Here is a 16,587-nt window from a genome sequence, read left to right as displayed (position 1 = left end):
CATTTTTTTGTTGTTGCATAATAAAAATATTATATTATCTGGACTGCAATGCAAATATAACATCTGCAGTACAAAGCAAAATACACAACTTCTGTCAAATAAAATGTTAAAATCAATTCAATTCAAGTTTATGTGTATAGTGATTTTTACGTTACAAATTGCTGCAAAGAAACTTTACAGAAAAATAGTTTCTACATTATTTAGTAGTAGCTTACCATTGGTGACTCAGTTTATGTACATATGGTAGAAATGTACAGAAAAATAAATTAAAGACGTAATGAAACAGACGATGAACATTAGTAATAGCAATTATTGTATGATGCAATCAAACATTTAGCAAAATTTGGTAGTTCTGTATGTTGTTTCAGGCTTGGCATCATCTGAGGTCCTCTGAGGGGTTGGCATCATCTTTTCTCAGGTGCTCTGGATCCAGACTAAAGCTTGTGTAAATCCTAGCTAGAAATACAGAGATCATTAGCATAGCTGCTGTTCCAACAAAGTAAAATTCATTTGTTTAACCCAAGCTGAAGAATAATGATGTGTATTTGATAAGATATAACTGCAGTCCAATATTATGCGATGCATTATTTCTAATGCCAAAATCTTTTACTGTTTTGAAAATGTTTAACTGCTACTCCTCTTTGACTGCTAACTGCATATTGGAATGAGCACTATGCAGTAGCCTTGTCGCAAGTAGTTAAGATACACGCTATTAGCTGTTGTCTTTCTAAGTAGCAAGGTGGTTTCATTGCTACATTTGAAATTCTTGTTGTTTTTAAGAAAGACATTTTACCAATTAATATGCAGAGTAGCACTGTGAAATAATATTATTAAGTCATTTTTCCTCAAAATACTTTACAATTATACAGTAGTTGTGTCTGTTTTTATCTGTTGGTTATTTAGAAACAGAAGCATTCATCTAAACTAAGGTAATTATTATTTTTTTTAAGTTATGTAACCACCACTAGTAAACTGTAAGTATATTACCAATGAATCCTCTCCCTGTACACCACTGTTTTTGGCACTTAGTAAAGTCCATTTCAGTGGATTACTTAAACTAACCAGGGTATTTGAACTTATTTTGAAAGGTTTTGGACCAACAGGTGAGGTCTGAGTTTGCTCCCTGAAGGTACACATTTTAGACTCTTGATGCTAAGACCCTACCCATAATCCTCCAGTAGACCTACCTACTCGGGTGAATATAAAGTCTTGACAGAATCACTCACAGACACCAAAGCTCAGCACAAGAGCATCCTGAACATCTCTACACACTGAGACGACATGGACACAAGAGCCTCCCTCTCCATTCTGCTGCTGCTGTTTGGCGTCTCACAGGCGTCTTCTCTCATGGTAAGATCAGGCCTACACTTTCCCTTAAATTATGAATGTTCCTAAAAAAGTAATTTTATCATCTCTGTTTCTGTCGCCAGGAGGAAAGGTTTGAAGGAGTGTTTGTGTCAGAACCTGAACCTCTGGACATCACTACAAGGATTTTGGAGTCCAACAATGGTCAGGCACCTTGTAGATTTCTTATAAATTCATCAATGTGTTTCAGAAAATAGTGGTAAACTGCAGTCGAGATGTATAGATAGGTTTTATTATTTCATAAATATGTTTCTCTTTAAATGCAGGATCTTCTGAAGTCTTGATTGAAGGAGATCTTGTATTTCCCAAAACCAGAAATGCTCTCTACTGCTTTAACAACAACTGTTTCTGGAAGAAAAACTCTAAGAACATAGTGGAGGTCCCTTACATAGTGAGCAGTGAATTCTGTGAGTGAATCTCCTTCATTCATTGAACATATCTACGATTCATGTAGATCTCATTTTAAGTCTGTTGTCCTTTTTGTTTGCAGCCAGTTATGAGAGATCAGTGATTGCGAACGCCATGTCCACCTTTCACTCCAAAACCTGCATCCGCTTTGTGGCCAGATCAACTCAGGCCGACTACATCAGTATTGAGAACAAAGATGGGTGAGAACAATCATACAGCAGTAACAAGAAACATTTATCAGTCCTTATTTATATAAATGAATAAATAATTATCCTCTTTACTTCTTCTATCCTCTCAGGTGCTACTCTTCTCTTGGCAGAACTGGTGGTCAGCAGGTGGTCTCCTTCAACAGGCAAGGCTGTGTGTACAACGGCATCGTTCAGCATGAGCTTAATCATGCCCTGGGCTTTTACCATGAGCAAACCAGGAGCGATCGTGACCAGTACGTCAAGATCAACTGGCAGAACATCTCTCCTGATATGGCCTACAACTTCCAGAAACAAAACACCAACAACCAAAACACTCCATACGACTACACTTCCATCATGCACTATGAAAGAACAGCCTTCTCCATCCAGCCTGGGCTGGAAACCATCACACCCATTCCTGATAGAACAGTGCAAATTGGACAGAGGCAGGGAATGTCCAATATCGACATCCTGAGGATCAACAAGCTGTATGGATGTTGAATATATCACATTTCATAGAACCAATGCACAATATCAGGATAGTTAATATGTAGATGAAAATTGGTGTAAGGTTATGTTTTTGTCTTTTGATGGTGTTGAATTACTAAAATGTGTGTTGGGAAAAATAAAGCTAAACTGCAAGACAAACTCATATTTTCTTAAGTGAAGTGAAGTGACATTCGGCCAAGTATGGTGACCCATACTCAGAATTTGTGCTCTGCATTTAACCCATCCGAAGTGCACACACACACACTGTGAACACACACCCGGAGCAGTGGGCAGCCATTTTTTATGCTGCAGCACCCAGGGAGCAGTTGGGGGTTCGGTGCCTTGCTCAAGGGCACCTCAGTCGTGGTATTGAGGGTGGTGAGAGAACTGTACATGCACTCCCCCCACCCACAATTCCTGCCAGCCCGGGACTCGAACCCACAACCCTTCGATTGGGAGTCCGATTCTCTAACCACCAGGCCACGACTTCCCCTAAAGACTTCCCCACGACTTCCCCTAAAGAATTATTTTTCTTTATAATTCAATGTCAAGTTTTAGAAAATGCTTGATTGCAGCATTAAAGTGCTGTATTTTTTTAGGAGAAATTAATTTTTTTAGCATAAGTTCTGTCAGGAATGCAACGTAATTCATTATAAAAGGAGGCCCAATCACTGCTTGATTCCTGGAGTATATTAGCACTCAACTCTCCATTTAATTTTCGCAGTTAATAATGTTGATGTTACGAATGAATAGCACAGTAAAGGTTTGAGTTTTTTTTTTTCCTACCATGTGAAAGTGTTAATATTTTCACAGTGGAAAATCTGAAACACTATCAGGGCTTTTACTATCATATCTGCTATCAGTCACTCATAAGCTTTTGCGTCAGCACTCCTTGCATGTCACCAAATTTTCACCAAATCACCAAATTTTATTTTTAGTTCTTTTTACCAATAGAGGCCTACAGTCAGGTCCAAATACATATTTGAAAGCAGGCACAATTTATATATTTTTTAGCTGTTGACCAAAACATATTCAAGTTACAGTTACGAGGAAGTCGTGGCCTTGCAATCCAAACATTGCGGGTTCAAGTCTCGGGCCAGCAGGAATTGTAGGTGAATGTAGTTAATGTAGAGCACTCTCTCCCCCTCTTTTGGCAGTTACAGCCAGATTAGATTTTGTCCAAAAAAAAAAAACACCTGGAGTGCTCTGGCAGTGTGAATAAACGTACTCGGTTACTAGCGTAACCTCGGTTCTCTCTAGAAGATGGAACGAGTACTGCGCCTTAGCTAAGACGCTACGGGAAAAGTCTCTTTTCACGATACACTGAAGCAAAAAATTATCCTTAATTTTGAATTATTGTAAAGCGCATTTGCAGCAGCACACAGCCATAGGCGAGACGGCTCGCTCGCTCATTGGCTGCTCTGAGGCAACTGCATAAGCCTATCGAGCGCAGGCTGATGCAACATCAGACCGATGAGGGCGCTTCACCGCAAAACGGGTGTGGCCTAGCCCTATAAAGGGAGCTCAAAAAGGCTGACTTACCTGATTTATTTCATCGCCGAAGTGAACCAGAGTGAATCGTATGCACGGCAGAGAACGCAGTACTCGTTCCCTTTTCTAGAGAGAACCGAGGTTACGTTAGTAACCGATTACGTTCTCTTACGAGAGTTCTCTCGTACTGCGTCTTAGCTAAGACGCTACGGGAAACCAATGTAAAGCGCCGTGCGTGCAGGGATCACACACCAATAAACCTGGAAGCGACGCCCAGGATTTACAGTGCACAATCACCAGAGGGACTCATAGAGAGTCCTAGAACAGGAGGGGGGGACCCTCCGTCCCATATCTAGCAGCGTCCGTAGATGCAGCAATATGACATCACATAATCAAGGCAAGGCCTGACCAAGTGGTAATGTGGGTCTTACGCAATACTGCCCATATAACAGTCGGCGGCGCATAGCGCTTGCGATCTCAGAGTTCCAATCAGGACCCTGATTCAACTATACCGACAGCAGCTTTGCTTGCAGGGAGGGAACCTCCAGGTTATAGACCCTGATAAATGTAGACGGCGAGGCCCATCCTGCCGCCATACATATATCCTGTAAGGAGATCCCACTAGACCACGCCCACGACGAGGCGACGCCTCTTGTGGAGTGTGCTCTGACGCCCAGTGGGCACTGAAGGCCCCTGGAAGCGTAAGCTAACTCTATAGCGTCAACTATCCATCTGGATAGGCTCTGTCTCGAAACAGCCATTCCCTTGGAACGTCCACTGAACGAGACAAACAGCTGCTCAGTCTGTCTGAAGACAGCGGAGCGAGACACATAAGCTCTTAAAGCCCTAACGGGGCAAAGAAGACTCGAGTCTCCATCCTCTCCTGACACCGACAGGGCAGACAGGGAAATAACCTGAGCCCGAAACGGCGTGTTGAGAGATTTCGGCAAATAACCGTGCCTAGGTTTGAGTACGACCCTTGAGTCATTAGGCCCAAACTCCAAGCACGTCGGGCTCACCGAGAGCGCGTGCAGGTCATCCACACGCTTCACTGAAGCGAGAGCCAACAAGAACACTGTCTTGAATGACAGATATTTGAGGCTAATCGTTTGGAAAGGCTCGAAAGGGGAACCTTTCATGGCCTCCAAAACCGTCGAGAGGTCCCATACAGGGACTGACGGAGGTCTGGGAGGATTCAGCCTCCTAGCTCCTCTAAGGAAGCGGATGACCAAATCGTTCGTTCCTATTGACTGACCGAGCGTTGTCTCAGAAAACGCTGCAATAGCCGCCACGTAAACTTTGAGCGTGGAGGGGGCTCTGCCCTTATCCAACAGCTCCTGTAGGAAGGAGAGAACCTCGGTCACCTCACAACTAAGGAGTGAACGTCCCCGAGCTGTGCACCAGCTGGAGAATACTGACCACTTCGAGGCATATAGCCGTCGAGTCGACGGAGCTCTAGCCTGAGTGATAGTATTTAGCACTCCCACTTAGAGATCAGCGTTCTCTACTGCCAGAATTTCCAGACAGTTGATATGTTGGAGCTTTTCCCGCCAAATAACGGTCTGCCCTCGAACAGCGCTCCCCATCCCGAAGTGGAGGCGTCCGTCGACACCATTTTCACTTTTGAGGAAGTCCCCAGGCTTACACCTGATTGGTACCAGTCGTTCGCTGTCCAGGGTTTCAAGGCTGTAACACAGCTCTGATTGACCTTGAGACGCAACTGACCGGATATCCACGCTCTGCGCGGTACTTTCAGCCAGAACTGACTGACGCTGTTGCGATGAAGCAGCAGGAGGCGGGGTGTGTAGTGCAGACGCAGCCTGCCCAGCAGCAGAAAAGATCCGCGCGAGCAGAGATGACGTCATGCGGCTATCGCCTGTTCCACCGGCTGAAGTGAATGGTAGTTCCTGTTTATAGCATCATCCAGTGTGGAGAATGCTAGTGAGACAGACGAACGAGTTCGCGCTGAATATGGAGCGTTCCAAGCCTTTGCCACCTCTTCGTGAAGCTCAGGAAGGGCATCCCCCGTCAGCGAGCGCGAGCGCTGCATGATCTTCACCCAGGCAGGAGACACAGATGACGTGACGGTCAGTGGGGCTCTGCACGAGGCGCAAGAAGGCATCTTTAAAAAGACGCAGTTCTTTTACGAGTGTGTGTCGCAGGGCGAACACACACAGGATAAAAGGAATTGAAAAGGATATGGGCGCCGGAGAGCGCAGCAGGAACGGCAGTGGAAGGCGGCGTTGGCCAGCAGCTTCAGGAATGGCTCTTCCCGCTGAGATGATTATCAGACGACGCGTTGCCTCTTCTCGTGATCAACGATGCGTGAGCTTCGCTAAAGAGATGAAAAATCAGGTGAGTCAGCCTTTTCGAGCTCCCTTTATAGGGCTAGGCCACACCCGTTTCGGCGGGAAGTGGCATGGAGGGCTGATGTTGCATCAGCCTGCGCTCGATAGGCTTATGCAGTTGGCGCAGAGCAGCCAATGAGCATATTTCAAAATTAAGGATATTTTTTTTGCTTCAGTGTACACTGGCGGTTCTAGGGGGGGGGCAGGGGGGGCCAGTGCCCCCGTGTCACCAAGCTTGGCCCCCCCTCTGGCCCCCCTAAATTTGGAATCGTAAAATCACACCAAACAACTGTGCATTTGATCAGTCGCGGCGCCTTCAATGGGCTACAATGCAGCACGATGTATCACACTAATTCGACCTGATGTGACAGGCGGAACAAATGCGTGTCGCACTTGGTTCCAGTCGGCCGGCCCCATTGGAGCGTTTTAGACGGTTACACGCCAGAAGCTCACTGACTGTTGCGCGCCGCGGCAGGGAAAAAGGGAATACACGTCTACAGAACCGGAGTCATACAACATGAATTACCGCTGAGATTTAAGGTAAGCAAAGCTAGTATCTTTTGTGTAACTGTTATAAAGTAAAACTTCTGGTCAGGTAATGTTGTTGACTGCTTTATTCTGAGCTTACACCGTTCACAGCAACCCTTCTTTTACTCAAACACTGAGCGTATTTTCCAGATTGAAACGTATCACTCTGCCTTCTCTCTTAATTATTTTACAATAGTAATAACACACTGACAGTAACGTTTTTTATCGTCAGTAATGGTAAAGGCGTTGTAAAGATGGAAAGAGGAATTTGTTAGAATCCGAAGTGAACATTTTCTTCAAACATTCCAGAAACAAAGAGGAAAGTTCAAAGTTAGTTTGTTCAGAGAAGAAGAAGAAGACTCTCCAGTCTCCACACACTTTAGTTAACAGAACCCAGATGTAAGTGTGGTGGTTACAAAAGTAGATAAGTAACTGTAAATAAATAAGTAAATAAATAGTAGTAAATAAATATATGATATGTAAGATTTGACGGCAAGAGAATGTATTTCTTAAATGTTTTAGTGGTTATTTCATTGACGATTAATGTTCCCTGCTCCATCGTTTGATTATTTGATTGCTTTTACCTTTTGGGAGTGTTCGCCTGCTTGAGGAGGGGATGCGCGCGCGCTGCTCAAACACAGACTCTGATGATAGAAGCAGCAACACAACACCTCCGTGTCCTGTACTGATATATAAATATATCTCCCCTCATCAGGTATGAATTACATAAAAGCAATAAGAGTATGTGTTTTGACATGTAAGATGTTAAGAAATGTTAATTACATGGTTTAAAGTGTTTAAGTTTACTGTTATCACGGACATGTAAAAGTTCGCTTCTATTCACGTATGTGTGCTGCGTCACGCGTGCTAGTTATACATTTCATGCTAGTGATGGAGACCATGCGGTCTCAGAGAGAAAGCGCAATGTTAGAGTAAGTCCACAAATGAGTTGTAAAAAAAGTTGTAAGTGCCAAATGACTTTGAAAATGAGTGTCTGTACTAAGAATGTATCATAAAGAATAATTCTGGCAAATATGAACACAATTTTACGATATATTCACGTGTAAAATGCTATCTATGTTATCAGTGAATATTTCATAGTACATCTGCTTAATCAGTAGTAAAGGAAAAATACTGTATGTAATTCTGTGTATTGTGATTAGCCTACTCTTGAAGTGATGCACTGTCATTTATTGACATAAGAGTGATTGAACTTTTTTACATTCATTTTATGAAAAAAAAACCAATACAGACTCTGATGATTGAAGCAGCAACAGCTCTGTGTCCTGTATTAATATATAAATATATCTTCCCTCATCAGGCGGTGAGGGTACTACATAAGCACATAGGCTCACTATATCACAACACAAATCCAAGAAAGCCAGCACCTATCATATGTAATATTCATATTCTGGTTTGCTGATGTTGTGTATTCCTCTCATTAGCTTTTTTGTCAATAGTTCAAAATGAGGAGAAAAAGGGACATTGTGTCCTATTTCTGCCCCCAAAAGAAAGATGACAAGGCAAATGTTGAGACCGAGCCAGACAGAGATGCAGAGATGTGTGAGGAGGCTGAGAGAGCCACAGGAAGAGAGCCAGTGAACTTTGGTGAGATTAGCAGTAAGGCCACAGAGCAGGAACAAGAGCAAGATGAAGATCCTAATAGTGAAGACGAGCCTGAGGGAGACATACAAGTAGAGTTTGAGACACAGACAGAGGATCCATGTGCATCCACAAGCACTGGACCATCAGGTTTGTGATGTGGAAAAAGAAAAGCATTTGCATAAAGTGTATGAGAGAGAGAGAGAGAGAGATAAATTAATCAATTACATAATTTAATTTTATGTTTAAATCATCTGTTATATTCACATTTCTTTCCCATAATTTTCTTATTTTCTGATTTACTTGCTTTATTTGTAATTTGTACATTTCCTGATTTAACTTTTATTATTGTACAGTATTTGCAAATTTACAGTCATGCCAATAAAGCTTATTGAAATTTAGAGAGAGAGCAGCATTAGGAAATGTGCACTTTAATCAATGTCCCGAACATTTACACAATACAGAGGGGATACCCTTTTATAATCATGTGTGGATTAGTATAACAAGTTTACCTTTTATTTTGTGTGTATGTGTTGTGTGAGTGTGTGTGTGAGAGAGAGTGTGTGTCTATATAGAATATATATTTACATGTATTGGGTTTGTCTTTCTCCACAGATATCAGCAAATGTAGAGAAGACCCACCGATGCAGCCAAACCTTAAATTGTTCCCAAGAACTTTGATGGGGGACAGAAGGAGGAGCTTCAAGGCAGCCTGGTACCACATCTACCCCTGGCTTGAGTATTCAAAAAACTCAGACTCTGCGTATTGTTACGCATGCAGACATTTTAGCCCTCCTAATAGTCCTGACACAGTCTTTGACTCGCCATCCGGATTCAAAAACTGGAAGAAGGCAACCTATAAAGTGGGGGGTTTTGCAATGCATGCAAGATCTGAGAGGCACAAACAAGCTATGGTTAGCTGGCGGGATTATCAGAAAGCTGCAGCAGCTAATGTAACACTGGTAAAGGTCTTAAATAAGGAACACAACAGACAGATCAGAGAAAACAGGGAATACATAAAAACTATAGGGGAAGTGCTGCTGCTACTTACTGCAACTCAAAACATGGCCCAAAGAGGTCACAATGAGTCTGTAGACTCTGATAACAGAGGTAACTTCATGGCAATTCTAGAGACAATTGGTAACCATGATAAAGCTGTTAAAAAAAGGTTAACATCATTTCATAATGCAAAGTATACAAGCAAAATAATCCAGAATGAGGTTCTAGATTGTTTAGCGGACATGGTTCGAACTGAAATTGCAGAAGAAGTAAAAAGCATTGAAGTCTTCAGCATCATGGCTGACGAAACAAAAGATGTAAAGAAAAAGGAACAGATCTCTCTGGTGCTGAGATATTACTACAATGGAGCTATCCAGGAAAGTTTTCTCCATTTTGAGTCCACAGAGAAGCTGGATGCAGCAAGTCTTAGTGAGAAAATAATCCACATGCTAGAAAGTCATGGCCTAGAGTATAAAAAGAACCTGGTAGGTCAAGCATATGATGGGGCTTCTGTCATGAGTGGTAAGCATTCTGGAGTCCAGGCAAGAATCAAAGAGCAAGCAAAATATGCTTTTTATATCCATTGTAGTGCCCACTGTCTAAACCTCGTTTTAGTAGATACAATCAAAGCTGTCCCGGAGGCCGAGGAGTTTTTCTCTTTACTAGAGAAACTTTACATGTTCACATCTGGATCAGCTGTTCATCCTAAATGGCTAGCTATACAAAGAGAGATGTATGAAGGGGCACCAAGAGAGCTTCAGCGATTAAGTGACACACGTTGGGCATGCCGATTTATAGCTCTACGTAACATTATGGATCGACTGCCTGCCCTCAAGCGGCTCCTGCAAGAGATAGCCCAAGAACATAATGGTGAAAGATCCGTTGAGGCTCGAGGTCTGCTGGCACAGATAGATCTTGAGTTCATAGTGCATCTTGTTACTCTCCGTAAAGTGTTTGGAGAAACAAAACTTCTCTCTGATATGCTACAGGCCTCGACTCTTAATATTTCAAAAGCTGTAGATTTAGTTGAAGCTTTAGTTCAGACATTAAATGATTTCAGGCAGGAATTGTTTTTTGATGATGTTTGGGATGAGGTGTTGAACATTTCTGGACAATGTGATGCAACACAGCCACCGGCAAAACGACAAAAAATGCTAAGCTCTAAACTCGGTGAGCACTGTGTGATGACCACTGTTGGTTAGAGAGAGTCGGAACAAGGTAAAGACGGGTTTCGCACAACCTTCTTCTATCCTATCATTGATCTGATGCTCGGTGAGATTAACAGGCGTTTTTCCAGGACAAACTGTCACATAATGAACAGCATCCAGGCTCTAAACCCTAAAAATGATGCATTTCTAAAAGAGACAGCTCTGTACTCATTTGCTCGATTGTATGATTCAAGTATTGAGGATTTGGGACATGAACTGCATCAGTTTAGCAGGATCTTGGACAGGAAAATGCAGACCGGTATGCAGAGACCCTCCAGTACAGTGGAGCTGGTACAGTTCATTGAGCCATATAGAGAAGTTTTTTTTTGAGCTCTACAGACTCTGCAAAATAGCCGTTGCGATCCCGGTGAGCACTGCTTCTTGTGAGCGGAGTTTTTCTACTTTAAAGCTGGTGAAAACGTACCTCAGATCCACCATGAATGATGACAGGTTAAGCAATCTGGGTGTACTGAGCATTGAGTCAAGGAGGGCAAAGGCTTTAAATCTTGAGTCATTTGTTGATCGTTTTGCTAGAAATCACCAAAACCGCAGAATACAGTTGCTGTAATTTGAATTCCTATATAGGAAAGTAGACTGGGATACAGAGACCATCTAGACTAACCTTATAAAGGCTATAGTGGATGCACTTGTTTTATATCGTTTGTTTTCATTGTCAGTATTGTTACTGAAATAAATACTTTGTTTTATGCTGAAATAGCTATGTTGAAGGCTTGAACACGGCATTGTTGCTGAAGCCAACAAGGATGTTTTGTTTGATTTCCTTGTAAATTATCATTTAAAAAAAAAATCAATAAAGACTTTGACTGCAACTGGAATACTTTGTGTTATTGTATTATTATGTATTATTTTTTTGTATTTATATTTTTTGAACACTTTTGTCAGTGTTGATGTGTCCCTCTGATAACAACCTTGGCCCCAGCCTGGCCCCCCCCAGTAAAATTGGTCTAGAACCGCCACTGTCAGTGTATCGTGAAAAGAGAATTTTCCCGTAGCGTCTTAGCTAAGACGCAGTACTAGACAACTCTTGTAAGAGAACTCAATCGTGCAATGCCAGAACAGTTTCGAGCAATTTTTTTTTCAGAGGTTAAGGACAATTTATCAATGTAGCTAATATCATATTAGGCACATTAAAAGCATTTTTTTGTTGTTGCATAATAAAAATATTATATTATCTGGACTACAATGCAAATATAACATCTGGAGTACAACGCAAAATACACAACTTCTGTCAAATAAAATGTTAAAATCAATTCAATTCAAGTTTATGTGTATAGTGATTTCTACGTTACAAATTGCTGCAAAGAAACTTTACAGAAAAATAGTTTCTACATTATTTAGTAGTAGCTTACCATTGGTGACTCGGTTTATGTACATACTGTAGAAATGGACAGAAAAATAAATTAAAGACGTAATCAAACAGACGATGAACATTAGTAATAGCAATTATTGTATGATGCAATCAAACATTTAGCAAAATTTGGTAGTTCTGTATGTTGTTTCAGACTTGGCATCATCTGAGGTCCTCTGAGGGGTTGGCATCATCTTTTCTCAGGTGCTCTGGATCCAGACTAAAGCTTGTGTAAATCCTAGCTAGAAATACAGAGATCATTAGCATAGCTGCTGTTCCAACAAAGTAAAATTCATTTGTTTAACCCAAGCTGAAGAATAATGATGTGTATTTGATAAGATATAACTGCAGTCCAATATTATGCGATGCATTATTTCTAATGCCAAAATCTTTTACTGTTTTGAAAATGTTTAACTGCTACTCCTCTTTGACTGCTAGCTGCATATTGGAATGAGCACTATGCAGTAGCCTTGTCGCAAGTAGTTAAGATACACGCTATTAGCTGTTGTCTTTCTAAGTAGCAAGGTGGTTTCATTGCTACATTTGAAATTCTTGTTGTTTTTAAGAAAGACATTTTACCAATTAAAATGAAGAGTAGCATGGTGAAATAATATTATTAAGTCATTTTTCCTCAAAATACTTTAGTTGTGTCTGTTTTTATCTGTTGGTTATTTAGAAACAGAAGCAATCATCTAAACTAAGGTAATTATTATTTTTTTTAAGTTATGTAACCACCACTAGTTAACTGTAAGTATATTACCAATGAATCCTCTCCCTGTACACCACTGTTTTTGGCACTTAGTAAAGTCCATTTCAGTGGATTACTTAAACTAACCAGGGTATTTGAACTTATTTCGAAAAGTTTTGGACCAACAGGTGAGGTCTGAGTTTCCTCCCTGAAGGTACACATTTTAGACTCTTGATGCTAAGACCCTACCCATAATCCTCCAGTAGACCTACCTACTCGGGTGAATATAAAGTCTTGACAGAATCGCTCACAGACACCAAAACTCAGCACAAGAGCATCCTGAACATCTCTACACACTGAGACGACATGGACACAAGAGCCTCCCTCTCCATTCTGCTGCTGCTGTTTGGCGTCTCACAGGCGTCTTCTCTCATGGTAAGATCAGGCCTAGACTTTCCCTTAAATTAGGAATGTTCCTAAAAAAGTTTATCATCTCTGTTTCTGTCTCCAGGAGGAAAGGTTTGAAGGAGTGTTTGTGTCAGAACCTGAACCTCTGGACATCACTACAAGGATTTTGGAGTCCAACAATGGTCAGGCACCTTGTAGATTTCTTATAAATTCATCAATGTGTTTCAGAAAATAGTGGTAAATTGCAGTCGAGATGTATAGTTATGTTTTATTATTTCATAAATATGTTTCTCTTTAAATGCAGGATCTTCTGAAGTCTTGATTGAAGGAGATCTTGTGTTTCCCAAAACCAGAAATGCTCTCTACTGCTTTAACAACAACTGTTTCTGGAAGAAAAACTCTAAAAACATAGTGGAGGTCCCTTACATAGTGAGCAGTGAATTCTGTGAGTGAATCTCCTTCATTAATTGAACATATCTACGATTCATGTAGATCTCATTTTAAGTCTGTTGTCCTTTTTGTTTGCAGCCAGTTATGAGAGATCAGTGATTGCGAACGCCATGTCCACCTTTCACTCCAAAACCTGCATCCGCTTTGTGGCCAGATCAACTCAGGCCGACTACATCAGTATTGAGAACAAAGATGGGTGAGAACAATCATACAGCATTCACAAGAAACATTTATCAGTCCTTATTTATATAAATAAATAAATAATTATCCTCTTTACTTCTTCTATCCTCTCAGGTGCTACTCTTCTCTTGGCAGAACTGGTGGTCAGCAGGTGGTCTCCTTCAACAGGCAAGGCTGTGTGTATAACGGCATCGTTCAGCATGAGCTTAATCATGCCCTGGGCTTTTACCATGAGCAAACCAGGAGCGATCGTGACCAGTACGTCAAGATCAACTGGCAGAACATCTCTCCTGATATGGCCTACAACTTCCAGAAACAAAACACCAACAACCAAAACACTCCATACGACTACACTTCCATCATGCACTATGAAAGAACAGCCTTCTCCATCCAGCCTGGGCTGGAAACCATCACACCCATTCCTGATAGAACAGTGCAAATTGGACAGAGGCAGGGAATGTCCAACATCGACATCCTGAGGATCAACAAGCTGTATGGATGTTGAATATATCACATTTCATACAACCAATGCACATTATCAGGATAGTTAATATGTAGATGAAAATTGGTGTAAGGTTATGTTTTTGTATTTTGATGGTGTTGAATTACTAAAATGTGTGTTGGGAAAAATAAAGCTAAACTGCAAGACAAACTCATATTTTCTTTATAATTCAATGTCAAATTTTAGAAAATGCTTGATTGCAGCATTAAAGTGCTGTATTTTTTTAGGAGAAATTAATGTTTTAGCATAAGTTCTGTCAGGAATGCAACATCATTCATTATAAAAGGAGGCCCAATCACTGCTTGATTCCTGGAGTATATTAGCACTCAACTCTCCGTTTAATTTTCACAGCTGATGATGCTGATGTTTCATATTCTCAGTCAGGGAATCTGTCCCTTAAAAACTGTGATCATGACCAGTATGTCAAGATCAACTAGGAGAATATCTCTCCTGATATGGCCTACAATTTATTCTAAGATTATGAGAGCAGCACTAGACGAAATGACTGGCAACATGGGCACTATTTTCTCTAATACATTAGAAGCTGTTGCCCCATCAAATTGAAAAAGGTTAGAGAAAAACGTACTGTGCCATGGTATAACAGTAATACTCTCTCAAAAAAGAAACTCGTAGTCTTGAATGCAAATGGAGAAAAACTAACTTGGAAGTTTTTAGAATTGCATGGAAAAACAGTATGTCCAGCTATAGACAGGCTCTAAAAACTGCTAGGGCAGAGCATATCCACAAACTCATAGAAAATAACCAAAACAATCCAAGCTTTTTATTTAACACAGTGGCTAAATTAACAAATTACCAGACGCCACCTGATTCAAATATTCCATAAACGTTTAATAGAAATGACTTTATGAATTTCTTCACTGATAAAATAGATAACATAAGAAATACAATATCCAAATGTAGATTCTACAGCGTCTAACACTTCAGTTTCATCCATCGCACCCAAAGATAAACTGCAGTGCTTTACAAATATAGGACAGGAAGAGCTAAATAAACTTATCACTGTATAAACCAACAACATGTTTATTAGATCCTGTACCCACTAAATTACTGAAAGAGCTGTTACCTGTAGCCGAAGAACCGCTTCTCAATACTATTAACTCGTCGTTATCTCTAGGTCACGTCCCAAGCTGGCGGTTATTAAGCCTCTTATTAAGAAACCCAAATTAGATCCTAGTGAACTGGCAAATTATAGGCCTATTTAAAATCTTCCATTTATGTCTAAAAGAAATAGCACAGAAACTGCACTATTTATTTATTTATGCATTTAGCAGACGCTTTTATCCAAAGCGACTTACAATGCATTCAGGCTCTCAATTTGTACCTATCATGTTTTCCCGGGGAATCAACCCCCAAACTTGCTCTAACAATTGAGCTACAGGAACACAAAATTAAAATTACAAATGACCTGCTTCTCGCGTCAGATCAAGGCTGCATCTCATTGCTAGTTTTACTTGATCTTAGTACTGCGCTCGACACCATAGATCATGACATACTCATAGATCGATTAAAAAACTATACAGGTATTCAAGGCAAGGCTCTAAGATGGTCCGACCTGTCCGATCGCTACCATTTCGTTTACTTAAATGGGGTGTCATCTCATTTATCACCAGTAAAATATGGAGTGCCACAAGGATCCGTCCTAGGTCCCCTTCTACTTTCAATAAACATGTTGCCCCTTGGTAATATTATTAGAAAATACGGAATTAGCTTCCACTGTTATGCTGATGATACTCAGCTATATATCTCAACGAGACCAGATTCAACTTCTAAATTATCTAAGCTAACAGAGTGTGTTAAAAATGTAAAAGATTGGATGGCCAATAATTTTCTCCTATTAAATTCGGATAAGACAGAGATATTAATTATTGGACCAAAAAACAGTACGCAGAATCTTGTAGATTACAATCTGCAACTAGACTGATGTACAGTTACTACCTCTACAGTCAAAAATCTGGGTGTTATATTAGACAGCAACTTGTCTTTTGAAAATCATATTTCCCAAGTTACAAAAACTGCATTCTTCCATCTTAGAAACATTACCAAGCTACGAAACATGTTATCTGTTTCTGATGCAGAAAAGCTAGTTCATGCATTCATGACCTCTAGACTGGACTATTGTAACGCACTTCTGGGTGGTTGTCCTGCTTCTTTAATAAACAAGCTATAGGTAGTCCAAAATGCAGCAGCTAGAGTCCTTACCGGGTCAAGAAAATATGATTATATTACGCCAATTTTACAGTCTCTGCACTGGCTACCTATTAAGTTCCGTATCAGTTACAAATTATCATTACAAACCTATAAGGCCCTAAATGGTTTAGCTCCTGCGTACCTAACTAGCCTTAT

General features: G+C 40.7%; 2 protein-coding genes across 4 annotated transcripts; both read left to right on the top strand.

Annotated features, from left to right (window-relative positions):
* Positions 1-1,229: 1,229 nt before the first annotated feature.
* On the top strand, positions 1,230-2,609 carry LOC132159731 (hatching enzyme 1.2-like). Of its 2 annotated transcripts, none has more exons than XM_059569319.1 (5): positions 1,230-1,350; positions 1,431-1,509; positions 1,632-1,772; positions 1,856-1,973; positions 2,072-2,609. In XM_059569319.1, the coding sequence occupies exons 1-5, from the start codon at positions 1,282-1,284 to the stop codon at positions 2,460-2,462; spliced, it is 798 nt and encodes a 265-aa protein (XP_059425302.1). In that variant the 5' UTR covers positions 1,230-1,281; the 3' UTR covers positions 2,463-2,609. The 2 variants fall into 2 exon arrangements, with proteins under 2 accessions (XP_059425302.1, XP_059425303.1); XM_059569320.1 differs by having other exon boundaries at positions 1,632-1,776; positions 1,860-1,973.
* A 10,376-nt stretch (positions 2,610-12,985) lies between these two features.
* On the top strand, positions 12,986-14,373 carry LOC132159728 (hatching enzyme 1.2-like). 2 transcript variants are annotated; one of them, XM_059569317.1, is made up of 5 exons: positions 12,986-13,118; positions 13,195-13,273; positions 13,396-13,536; positions 13,620-13,737; positions 13,836-14,373. In XM_059569317.1, exons 1-5 carry the CDS (start codon positions 13,050-13,052, stop codon positions 14,224-14,226), a joined length of 798 nt encoding a protein of 265 aa, XP_059425300.1. In that variant the 5' UTR covers positions 12,986-13,049; the 3' UTR covers positions 14,227-14,373. The 2 variants fall into 2 exon arrangements, with proteins under 2 accessions (XP_059425300.1, XP_059425301.1); XM_059569318.1 differs by having other exon boundaries at positions 13,396-13,540; positions 13,624-13,737.
* Positions 14,374-16,587: the final 2,214 nt, after the last annotated feature.

This window comes from Carassius carassius, chromosome 16 (assembly GCF_963082965.1).
Source record: "Carassius carassius chromosome 16, fCarCar2.1, whole genome shotgun sequence".
Lineage (NCBI taxonomy): Eukaryota > Metazoa > Chordata > Actinopteri > Cypriniformes > Cyprinidae > Carassius > Carassius carassius.
Note: the sequence above shows the minus strand (reverse complement) of the source record. Positions and strands in the feature narration are given on the sequence as shown.